The following is a 12,699-nucleotide window of genomic DNA, read 5'->3' as shown; positions in this document are numbered from 1 at the left end:
TGCTATTCTGTTATAGCAGCACAACATTGACTAAGACAGAGGGGAATTTCACAGCATATAGTTATGTCTCAGACAGACCAGAGACTCTAAAGCAAGTTTGTCCAACCTGCAGCCTACAGGCTGCATGCAGCCTAAGATGGCTTTGAATGTGGCCCAACAAAAATTCATAAACTTTTAAAAAATATTATGGGATTTTTTTTTGCAATATTTCTTTTTAGCTCATCAGCTATATCAGTGTTAGGGTATTTTATGTGTGGCAGAAGACAATTCTTCTTCCAGTGTGGCCCAGGGAAGCCAAAAGATTGGACCTCTGCTCTAAAGCGTGAAAACCTGGTTAAAAGTTGCACCAAAAGGCTGGACACAGTGCCTCATGCCTGTAATCCCAGCACTTTGGGAGGCCAAGGTAGGAGGAGTGCTTGAGCCCAGGAGGTCAAGGCTGCAGTGAGCCATGGTTGCACCACTTCATTCCAGCCTAAGCAACAGGGCAAGATCCTGTCTTTAAAAAAAAAAAAAAAGTTAGCTAGGTGTGGTGGCCCACACCTGTAATCCCAGCGTTTGGGGAGGGTGAGGTAGGCAGACTATTTGAGCCCAGGAGTTTATAAACAGCCTGGGCAACATGGAGAAACTCTGTCTGTACAAAAAAAAAAAAATACAAAAATTAGCCAGGCATAGTGGCATGTGCTGTAGTCCCAGCTACTCTGGAGGCTGAGGTGGGAAGATCACTTGAGCCTGGGAAGTTGAGGCTCCAGTGGGCTATAATTGTGCCACTGCACTCCAGCCTGGGCAACAGAGTTAGATCCTATTTTAAAAAAAAAAAAGTTGCACTGAAACAATTTGGCTTCATTTATTGAGATATTGCATACAGCCAATGGAAGTGAGGATCTACTTGTCCATCTCACAGAACAACCAAATCATTAAGAAGAAACATGATGAAGACTTTTTTTTAATCCGAATGTTAGAAATAGTGACGTGTGCTGCCTTTAGATATTACCATTATGAAATGAGGATAACGTTCAGATTTTTTAAAGAATAAGCTTCAGAATTGCAATTTTATAATATACACTTGGCACTACAGTCTAGTACATGATTAAGAACAGACTCTGGAGTCAAACCCTTTGGGTTCAATGTCCAACCCTGCCATCTACTACCTCTGTGCCCTTGGGTGAATTTTATGATCTTTCTATGCCTCAGTCTCCTTCATCTGTAAGATGGGGATGTTGGGGCTCAGAAATACCCCCAAAATGAAGACATCAGAAGCAAAATTCTTCTCTGAACTTCTCCTATTCTCCACCTCTCAGTCTCATTTTCCCCCGAGGCTAGTCATAGAAAGTAGAATCCCGCTTTCCCAAGGCAGCTCATAGAAACAAGAACCCCTTTTCTCCAAAGCCAGCCATACAATCTAAAATTATTACTCTAATGTTTCCTCCTCTTTTCTATGCAAAGCTATTCATAAATTCTCTGACCTACCTTGTTTGATTGTAGGGCATAAGACCCGCATTCCAGGGAAGGCCCTGCCCTATAACCAGAAAGATGCAATGCATGTTCAGCAAAGCCAAGGAGAATCTAGACAGACAGGCCTTTCTGGGTTCCCCCAGTCAGTCTACTGAATTAGATCACACCCTTTTTGTTCAGTCATATCTCTACATGGCTATCCATACGTTACTGAAGCTAAGCATAAAAATGGACAGTTTCCTCTGTATCTTCGGGTCTTCATTCTTTTTTTTGTTTGTTTTCTTGAGATGGAGTCTCACTCTGTCGCCCAGTCTGGAGTGCAGTGGCATGATCTCCACTCACTGCAACTTCTGCCTCCCGGGTTCAAGCAATTCTCCTGTCTCCGCCTCCCAAGTAGCTGGGAAAACAGGCGCACGCCACCACGCCTGGCTAATTTTTGTATTCTTAGTAGAGATGTGGTTTTACCATATTGGTCAGGCTGGTCTCGAACTCCTGATCTCAGGTGATCCACCTGCCTTGGCCTCCCAAAGTGCTGGGATTACAGGTGTGAGCCACCACGCCCAGCCTGGTTCTCCATTCTGAAGATTCCTGTGTCACGTAAAATTGTGATCAAATAAATTTGTATGCCTTTTCACGTATTAATCTTCCTTTTGCAAGTTGACTTTTCATCTGACTTTCAGAGAGAACTTTCCTCCTTGAATCCTCCAGGGATAATGACAGTACCTATTTTACCGAGGTGTTGTGAGGATTAAGTCAAGTGTTTAGAATAGTAACTATCTCTAGTAAATAGTCGCATATCCCAGCCCAAAGTTACAGTACCCCAGATACAACCAGAAATGTGGGGATAAAAGGCCAAATCGTCTTGCCTCTCTCTCTATTAAAGACAACTCTGAAGGGCCATTCCAGCTCCAGAGCTCCATAGGAAATCAGCTGAGACCTTCACTGCAACTACATCACAATTCAACTTCTCTGTCTGCCCAGTCATGCTTCTTTTTTCTTTTTCTTTTTCGTTGTTTTTGTTTGTTTGTTTGTTTGTCTCGGCCTCCCAAAGTGCTGGGATTACAGGCGTGAGCCACTGGGCCCAGCCAAGTCCTGCTTTTTCTTTTGTTCCTTCACAGGTGCTATTCCCAAACTACCCAGCAAACTTCTTGGATGCAAAGATTCATTTCAATATCTGTTTCCCAGGGAACTTGATATAAGAATTTGGGGCATCTGTGCACTTACTTTGTGCATGGCACTGTGCTAGGTGCTGGGATTCTGCAGTAAACAATAGAAAAAACTAATTGTAAATTGCAATAAATGAGGACGGGTGCAGTGGCTCACACCTGTAGTTCCAGCACTTTGGGAGGCCAAGACGAATGGATCACTTGAGGTCAGGAGTTCGAGACCAGCCTGACCAACGTGGTGAAACCCCCGTCTCTACTAAAAATACAAAAATTAGCCGGGTGTGGTGGCAGGCCCCTGTAATCCCAGCTACTTGGAAGGCTGAGGCAGGAGAATCACTTGAACCCAGGAGATGGAGGTTGCAGTGAGCAGAGATTGTGCCATTGTACTCCAGCCTGGGCAATAAGAGGCGAAACTCCACCTCAAAAAAAAAAAAAGAAAGAAAAAAAGAATTGTAATAAGTGCTATGAAGAAAATAAACAGAAAACTGTGATTAAGAAGCAACAATTCCTTTAGAATCATCATGGAAGGCCTCTCCAAGGCACTGGTTTTTATTTTTAATTTTCAAACTCAACATACTTTCATTTCAGTTTTATTGAAGTATAATTGGTATACATAAACTGCATATAATGAATGTACACATTTGAACAAATGTATACACTTGTGTTACCATCACCACAATCCAGATATTGAAACATATCCTTTGCTTCCAAAAGTTTCCTAGGAGGCACTGATGTTTAATCTCAGGCCTAAAGGATAAGAAAGAACTAGCCAAGTGAAGTGTTTGGGGAAAGCATTCCAACCAGAAGAAATAGCCTGTTTGGGGCCCCGGGCTGCGAAAGAGCTTGGCATGTTCTAAGAACAGTCAAAAGTCCAGATTGGCCACGATCGTGGTGAGTGACGGGAGAATGGCACCAGAGACAGGGTCAGCAAGGGAGGCAGGAGCAGATCATGTGGGACTGTGAAGCCAGGGTAAGAAGTCTGGGTTTTATTCCAGGTCCAGTGAAAAGCCACTAAAGGGCTTTAAAGGAATGACATAATCTGATTTTTTGTTTTTACAAGATTCATTATTGTTTGGAGAATGGATTGAAAGAGGGCAAAAGTATAGACAAAGAGTATAGTTAGAAGGCTATTGTAGTATTCTAATCAATAGATGAAGCCCGCTTGTGGTGGCACACCTGTAATCCCAAGCATTGGTGAGGCTGAGACGGGAGGATTGCTTGAGCCCCAGGAATTCTGGGCTGTAGTACAGTTTGATTGTACCACTGCGTTCCAGCCAAGAGATGATGGTGCCTTGAATTAGGGCGATAGTGAAAATGGAATTGAAGAGAAGACAATATACTCCAGATATATTTTAGAAATAGAACTGACAGGACCAATTATTATACAGTAAATAGACAGCTAATCCCAGAGTTTGTGATGGGAAAGAGCCAGAAAATAGGCAGTTTGTTTAACTAGATAGACTCCCTTCTCACTGACCTCATTTAAGGTAAATTGGCTTAAGCTAGAATCTGAATTAAATGGGCTAACCAAGTTTATTAATTGAAAAGTCGCCTCCTGATTCCCTTGAAGCCCAGCATTATCATGCTCATGAAAAACTCCAACAGCAAAAGAGGATGTGCAGATATGAGACTAACGAGTGTGGTGGAAAATAAACTTTTATCTTAGTAAGACAATAGCATTAGTAATAATATCTAACACTTACTGAGCACTTAGTGCTCTTCTATGTACTTTACATATACTCATTTATTCTTCAATATATGTGAAGTAGCACTGTATTATACTCAGCACCTCCACTTTACAGATAAGGAAATTGAGGCATACCAGGCCACATAGCTTGTAAGTGGTTGAGTCAGACTTTGAACTCAGTCCATCTCCAGAATCCATGCTCTTAACAACTACACTCTACTGCCTGTCTGTTAATTTTTCAGAAAGCAAAATCTTTTACTGTCACCAAATTTGTCTTACTTAATTTTATTCAAGCTCAAGCTATTCCTAGAGCAAGTTCTCAGGTCAACTATTTCATGCATTCACTATAAAAGGTACATAACCAATAGGCACTGATACTGGGGAAAACTGTTTTAACCAAGAAATTTTAAATTCAATTAACAACTGAGAATGAGTTTACTCACTTTAGTTGACATTTGAATTTCCTCAGATATGAACACCTCTTCAATCTGGACGGCATCTCTGGGAAAATATCCAAACTCTTTTCCTTTCTGTCAAAATGAAGAACAAAGACCATCGAGGAAGAATGATCAAAGCAATAATAATTATTGAACCTAATTTTGTCCCATGTCCTTGGCTTTCATCTACTCCAAATCGCAAACATTGACAATCAATTTCCATATAAAAGAGAGTAAAATCATATTTTGTTATTCAAAAGAAGAGCATTTATTTAAGGAACAAAGAGCCAAATGGTAAAATGTCGCTGTTTCAAACTTCAGAAAGAAACCTGTTCCACTTACTCATTTTATTTCTTTTTCTGTTCGTTAACAACCTTTCCTGTCCAGGTCAACTGCAGATTTACACGAGTAGACCTGGGATATCAAAAGGCAAGGCAATGGTGGCGGTAGCCAAGCTAGATGGAGTAGTGACATATTCAATGTTTTCAGGATGTTAAAATCAGACAGGCGGTTTAAACTCTGAAGGGCCACAAATGGATTCATCAAGATAGTAAAGGTCTACAATTCCTACAGGGAGGATTTGGTTCCATTCTGCTTTTCTGGGGCTACCTTAATAACAGAGATCCTCTTAACCCAGTTCAAGCAAGGCAGATTGTCCCCCAAGGGTGAATGTTTTACACAGCCACCCTCAGCCCATTTCCTAACCCTGTTAAAGTTTTAAAGAACATATTTCTTTTGGTCCTCTACTCCAGCACCATTGTACCTCAACTGTGATTTGTCCAGCTCTCCATAGCTGTAACTATTTGGAAACTGACAGCCTGTGGGTCCACAGTGTAGTTTCTTAAACAGCTAACTGCATGAACTAAACATCAAATGCACAAAAGTAAATGTGCCTAAAACTTCGCCCTGGCTCCACACATTAAACATTGCTTTTATGTGGAACCATTATGTTCACATATAGTAAATAAAAAAGAATGCTTTCTTTCACTTTTGTGCCATCTAAGATGCCACTTTTTGTACGGCTGCATTGGATGCCTCCAATGAATTCAAGACATAGATTGTTTTTTCGTTTTCATTTTTTAATAGAGACAGAGTCTTGCTCTGTTGCCCAGCCTGGAGTGCAGCAGTGCAATCATAGCTCACTGTAACCTCTAACTCCTGGGTTCAAGCTGTCCTCCTGCCTCAGCCTCCCTCAGCCTCCGAAGTAGCTAGGACTACAGACATGTAAACACCCCACTAATTTGTGTGTGTGTGTGTGTGTGTGTGTGTGTGTGTGTGTATTCTTGCTATGCTGCCCAGGCTGGTCTCAAACTCTTGGCCTCAAGTGTTCCTCCTGCTTCAGCTTCCCAAAGCACTGGGATTACAGGCATGAACCACCACGCCTGGCCTTAGATTGGCATTTTAAAGGCACCAGAAGCAGTAGGGCAAGTTGGGAACTGCAGAGGCCAGACAAGCAATTCTGGCCAGTGACAATTAGAAGTCCAGTCCTATAGCCCCTGATGGTAAAGGAGAATTTTTAAATAAAATCTGCTCCTTCAAACAGTGACCACAGGGGCTATACAAAAGAAGAGGTCTGGTGCATATGTAATATGGAAGTGATATATGTATCAAGTCTATCATGTTTGTTCAGCTTGGGAGTAAAAGTACTTATCGTAGCACCTTTGCATTATAAACCATAATGATACAATCAAAGAGAAACCTTTTTTCAATGGAAAGTATTAATCATTGATTTTCCCATGTTATATATTCAGAGATGATTTAACCTTCTAGAAATTTCCGCATACTAAAGCTTTGGGCCAAATAAAAGGCTCTCTCATCTGGGTTGTCTTTTTTGTTTTTTTGTTTTTGTTTGTTTTTATTTTTTTGTTTTTTGTTTTTTTTAGACAGGGTCTCACTTTGTAACCCAGGCTGGAGTGCAGTGGTGCAATCACGGTTCACTGCAGCCTCTACCTCCGGGCTCAAGTGATCCTCCCACTTTAGCCTCTCAAGTAGCTGGGTTTACAGGCATGCACTACTACACCCAGCTAATTTTTATATTTTTAGTAGAGATGAGGTTTCGCCATGTTGTCCAGGCTGGTCTCAAACTCCCGGCCTCAAGCGATCCACCCACGTTAGCTTCCCAAAGTGCTGATATTACAAGTATGAGCCACCGCACCTGACCTGAGCTGTTATTTTTTTCTATAAAAAACTTACACGTGTAGGGCCAGGTGCGGTGGCTCATGCCTGTAATCCCAGCCCTTTGGGAGGCCAAGACAGGTGGATCAACTGAGGTCAGGAGTTCCAGACCAGCCTGGCCAACATGATGAAACCCCGCCACTACTAAAAATACAAAAATTAGTCGGGCGTGGTGGCAGGCACCTGTAATCCCAGCTACTCAGGAAGCTGAGGCAGGAGAATCGCTTGAACCTGGGAAGCAGAGGTTGCAGTGAGCTGAAATCGCACCACTGCACTCCAGCCTGGGTGACAGAGCGAGACTCTGTCTCAAAAACAAACAAACAAACAAACAAACAAAACTTATACACCTAGCTTCCCTACGCTACCAACCTTTCTGGAGATCTCTTCAATAACAACTCAGCCCTTCATTTGCTCAGAAAGAAATGTCTTTTAATCTGATTAACTAAAACTTTGCAGTCTCTTTACAACTTGACCATTGGCGGGGTGCAGTGGCTCATGCCTGTAATCCCAGCTCTTCGGGATGCCAAGGCAGGTGCATCACCTGAGGTCAGGAGTTTGAGACCAGCCTGACCAACATGGTGAAACCCCATCTCTACTAAAAATACAAAAATTAGCCAGGCGTGGTGGCATGCGCCTGTAATCCCAGCTACTCAGGAGGCTGAGGCAGGAGAATTGCTTGAACCCGGGAGGCGGAGGTTGCAGTGAGCAGAGATTGCACCACTGCACTCCAGCCCGGGCAACAAGAGCGAGACTTTATCTCAAAAAACAAACAAACAACAAAAAAAAAAACGAAAAAAAAAAAAACCTTGACCTTTGGCAGCACCAAGAAATGACTGGGGTTGCCTAACCATCCCATAATATAAAGTCCCTCCATATAAATATAAAAATCTAATTTTAAAAATGATGCATGCTATGTAAAAATAAATTCAAGAATTCAAGGCATTCTCTTAGCCCTCCATCCCAACTATACTGCCTTCCCAAAAAGCCTCTTTTATAGAAATATTGGAACTCCCACTGAACATGACCATTTTTTGTTTGTTTAAATATGTTAAGGGTTTTTAATATATATACTGTGTTTTGAAATTCTTAACGTTTCTTTAAAGATGAAAAGCAGGTATCCTTGGCTGGGTGCGGTGGCTCACACCTGTAATCCTGGAACTTTGGGAGGCCGAGGCAGACAGATTACTTTAGCTCAGGAGTTCGTGACTAGCCTGGGCAACAGAGTGAAACACTGTCTCTATCAAGAATACAAAAATTGCCGGGCGCGGTGGCTCAAGCCTGTAATCCCAGCACTTTGGGAGGCCGAGACGGGCGGATCACGAGGTCAGGAGATCGAGACCATCCTGGCTAACATGGTGAAACGCTGTCTCTACTAAAAATACAAAAAACTAGCCGGGCGAGGTGGCGGGCGCCTGTAGTCCCAGCTACTCGGGAGGCTGAGGCAGGAGAATGGCGTGAACCTGGGAGGCGGAGCTTGCAGTGAGCTGAGATCCGGCCACTGCACTCCAGCCTGGGCGACAGAGCGAGACTCCGTCTCAAAAAAAAAAAAAAGAATACAAAAATTAGCTGGGCATGGTGACACACACCTGTAGTCCCAGCTACTCAGGAGGCTAAGGTGGGAGGATGGCTTGAACTCAGGACATGGAGGTTGGAAGTTGTAGTGAGCTGTGATCATACCATTGCACTCTAGCCTGGGCAACAGAGTCAGGCCCTGTTTCCTGTTTCCAAAGAAAACAAAAGAAAAGAAAAGGAATCCTTGTGCAAGTTGGTCATTTATTCTGCATTCAATTTTTAAAAGTAGTTACTTACACTTCCTGCCCACAAATCTTCCCTTTCCCCTGCAAGTTTAACAAAAACAGATATCTCTTCTCCCTTAGTGAAGTTCAGGTATCTGCAGTCAGGTCCTCTGTAATCTCTCATGGCTGAGACTCTGCTTATTAAAGCTATGTAAAACATGTAAAGAAAAACACACACATTAAATTAAAATGTTATTTCTCCCCTTTCATCTTGCTCTCTTCCAATCCATCCTATATGTTTCCAAATGCTAATATCTTTATATCATTTATGGCCTCAAAAACCTACGTAGCCTTAGCGAGTCTAAGCCTTTGGGCCTGGTGTCCAAGGCTGTCCATAACCTGGTCCCCTTTCTCTCTTTGAAAGGACCTCCTCCTATCCCTTCACACAGACTTGGCTACACTCAAGCTTGTTTATCCATTGTCCCTGGAACGTATCATCATCATTCTCTAGTCTGTAGGAAAGGAAAAAAGATAATCAGTTTTCTTCCTGGCACTTACCATATTCTAGGCATTATGATAATTGCTTTCATATTTTTATTTTATTAAATCCTCAGAACAGACCTATGAGGTAAATAATTTCATCTCAGTCTAACAAATGAGTCTTTAGTGAAGACTCAGAGAAGTGGTCACACAACCCCAGTGGAGCCCGATTTGCCCTGAGGTTCTTCTCACTGCAAAATCTCCTTCCTTATTCTGAGCTTTTCTTTCTGTCCTTTCCCCACTCTAGACACCTATTTGCCCCTTCATGCTTAAGTCATGTCCTGCTTCCTCTGTGAGGCAGCCTGATTATTCCAACCTACTCCGATTGCCCTTTCTCTGAACTTTAATATTACGTATTATCCTTACTAGGCTGCATCACTATTTATTGTTTCATTTAACCTGTCTTGTCATCGTTCACTAAAATTAAATTTTCTGAAAGGGAAGAAACTTATCTTACATCTTATTTTATTCCCCTTAGATGCATAGCACCTGCCCCCCGTCCAACCCAACATGTAGAAGGCCCTCAATAACTATGAACGAATCACAGTCATATATGCCAGATTCAGCAGTTCAACACATGAAGTAATATACACACCATATTATCTATTATAATTATACTGACATGTGTAAAACAAGATATTTTTATTGTCATGCAATTAAAATAACATTATAAATTTCTATAAATTTGAATGTTCCCTTTTCAGGTTCTATGTCTGGCCTTAAGGAAACTAAAATGATGTTGTAATATAAAGAGGGAAAGAAAGATTTTTTTTTCTTTATTTTTTTTTTTTTTTTTTTTTTTTTTTTTTTTTGAGACGGAGTCTCGCTCTGTCGCCCAGGCTGGAGTGCAGTGGCCGGATCTCTGCTCACTGCAAGCTCCGCCTCCCGGGTTCACGCCATTCTCCTGCCTCAGCCTCCCGAGTAGCTGGGACTACAGGGTATTTTTTTGAGGCAGGGTCTTTTTCTGTTGCCCAGGCTAGAGTGCAGTGACATAATGATAGCTGACTGCAGCCTCCACTTCCCAGGTTTAAGCCATCCTCCACCCTCAGCCTCCCTAGTAGCTGGGACTATAGCTTGTGCCACCATGCTCAGCTAACTTTTTTGATTTTTTGTAGAGATGAGGTCTCACTATGTTGCCCAGGCTGGTCTCAAACTCCTGGACTCAAGTGATCCTCCCACTTCAGCCTCTCAAAGTGCTGGGATTAGAGGTGCAAGCCACCACACCCAGCCAAAAGATTATTATGATAATAAAACATCATCTAGCAAACTTCTCTACATACTACATTGTATGTCCAAAAAGTTAAAGAAGAATGTTTACTCACAATTACTACTTATAAATTATTTATGTTTATACTAATAATGTTTTCCATTTTTAATTTTCATGTTACAAATTAGAAGTAATTCTCACAGCCAGGCGCAGTGGCTCATGCCTGCAATCCTAGCACTTTGGGAGGCTGAGGCGGGTGGATTCCCTGAGCTCAGGCTGGGCAACACAGTGAAATCCCGTCTCTACTACAATACAAAAAATTAGCCGGGTGTGGTGTTGTGCACCTGGAGGCTGAGACAGGAGAACTTGTGAGGCGGAGGTTGCAGTGAGTCGAGATCGTGCCATTGCACTCCAGCCTGGGTGACAGAGCAAGACTCCATCTCAGAAAAAAAAAACAAAAAGGCAGAATTTATTTAAAGCAACTCTTGATTTTGCTGCGAGAGAAAAAATACATATTTATTATAACATAAAAACAAAAGGAAAAATAACTTATTTAAAGCAACTCTAATATATTGGGATATAATTTATTTTGCACCATAGAATAACAGAAAATTAGTTCTTAATAGAATGGAAATTAATTTCCATTTACAGTAAAAAAAAGCTTTATATTCAATGATATAAATAAAAAATTTATATTCTAACCCTGGTTTCAGTATTTTTACATAACAAATAACACAGAAATGATTAACATTTGATAAAGTTTAGAAGAATAAATCATGATGGTTTGAAATAAGAACACTTTTTAGGAACGTCATGAGAATCAGAAAGTTTTGTATGTGAAACAGAAACTAAAAAGTAGAAGGCTTTCGTAAATAAAGGACTATCAAATTAGCCTGATGTCTTTTTTTATATGAATCAATTAGATTTATCCTTTTTTTTTTTTTAATGGGGCAGCCTTCTGAGCCAGAATAGGCTCAGAGACTCCCAGATTTATCTTTAAAAATAGTAAAAGGGCTGATTAGTTTGTTTTTGAGGTATGAATTAATATCATTTTAACTTCTGATATATTTCTATAGCAGACTGATTTTTGCTGTTTGTATATTTGTATTAAATACTATCACAAAATGCTTTGCTTCCAACATTTCTTTTTTACACCAAGCTATGCTTCATAATGCAAATATTTCTCAATGATACCAGTACTCATTTTTGTCATGCATGACCACAATAAGATTTTATGTCATTTCAGAGCCCCAGTTTAGGAGGAGAAGAAGCGGGGGAAGCAAACTTACTTTCACATTCCAAGTCACCACATTTTTTCAGGTCTGCCAGCAGTTTTGTACTTTCCAGACACTTTGTCAGAGAAATAGCCAGAAGAAAGATTCTGTGGACGCCAAGTTTCTCCATGCTAAAACAAGCAACCAGGAATCCCAAGTGAGGTTTAAGCCAATTGTTCAGGTTGTAGAGATGTCAGCCAAAACAGGAGATATTTTACTCTCTTTACTAAATATAAGAGAAAAAGGGTTGAAGTTTTTAAAATTTCTTGATAACTACATTTTTCTACCGGCTTGTTGGTTTAACTTGAAAGACAAACACTGTCTGTTTCCAATCTGCAGTGTCAGGTATTCCTGTAACACCTAAGGGTTTAATAATTAACAAGGATTTTTAGTTGGACTAATGTCTTATAAAGGAAGCCCATGTAACACTGTCTCACTTAAAGGTACCTTGTGTTCAACAAGATAGTTTTTAAGTAGGTCTCCACAAAAGCGTAGTTACCTGCAAATACAAATTTCAGTGGATAATGTACATAGTGTGTGCAAAAAGAGTAATAATTTATGTTAAAAGAATGGCTTTGAAATATCATGGTGAAAAGTATTTTTAAAAAGATTCCACTTGTATATTTAAAAACCCCTTGTTGTTACTATGAAGTTAAAACTTATTTAGTTAAGAACAATAGTTAAAATGTAGTAAGTACTTACTATGTTCCAGGTACTGTCTTAAGTAAGTACTTAAATATCTGATCTGATTTAACCTTCACACCAACTCTCTGACGCAGGTAATATTATCATCCCCACTTTTGCATATAAGGAAACTGAGGCACAGAGAGATGGGTTAAATCACTCACTTAATGGCACATAGTGAATGGAAAAGAAATGTTAACCTAGGTACGATGAGACCCCATACTTATAACCAACCACTTGCTTTACCACCAAGAATCAAGTCATCTGCCGTGTAAAGATGTCACTCTGTCTGCAACAATACTACTCCAGAAACAGCAGGTAGAGTATTACTCCGTGTTTTA

The 12,699-nt window shown here is 40.8% G+C and overlaps 1 protein-coding gene across 1 annotated transcript in view; it reads right to left on the bottom strand.

Moving 5' to 3' along the window:
* MIA2 (MIA SH3 domain ER export factor 2) overlaps positions 1 to 11,819 on the bottom strand; it is a 116,095-nt gene extending 104,276 nt beyond the window's left edge. Inside the window, exons 1-3 of the mRNA XM_073010947.1 lie at positions 11,690 to 11,819; positions 8,727 to 8,860; positions 4,749 to 4,835 (exon numbers count right to left, since the gene is read on the bottom strand). Coding sequence (XP_072867048.1) covers positions 4,749 to 4,835; positions 8,727 to 8,860; positions 11,690 to 11,804 — 336 coding nt within the window. The 5' untranslated portion in view covers positions 11,805 to 11,819. The remainder of the gene's footprint in view (positions 1 to 4,748; positions 4,836 to 8,726; positions 8,861 to 11,689) is intronic.
* Positions 11,820 to 12,699: the final 880 nt, after the last annotated feature.

The sequence above is a fragment of the Chlorocebus sabaeus genome, chromosome 24 (genome assembly GCF_047675955.1).
Source record: "Chlorocebus sabaeus isolate Y175 chromosome 24, mChlSab1.0.hap1, whole genome shotgun sequence".
Taxonomy (NCBI): Eukaryota; Metazoa; Chordata; class Mammalia; order Primates; family Cercopithecidae; genus Chlorocebus; species Chlorocebus sabaeus.
This window is presented reverse-complemented; position numbering and strand designations above follow the sequence as displayed.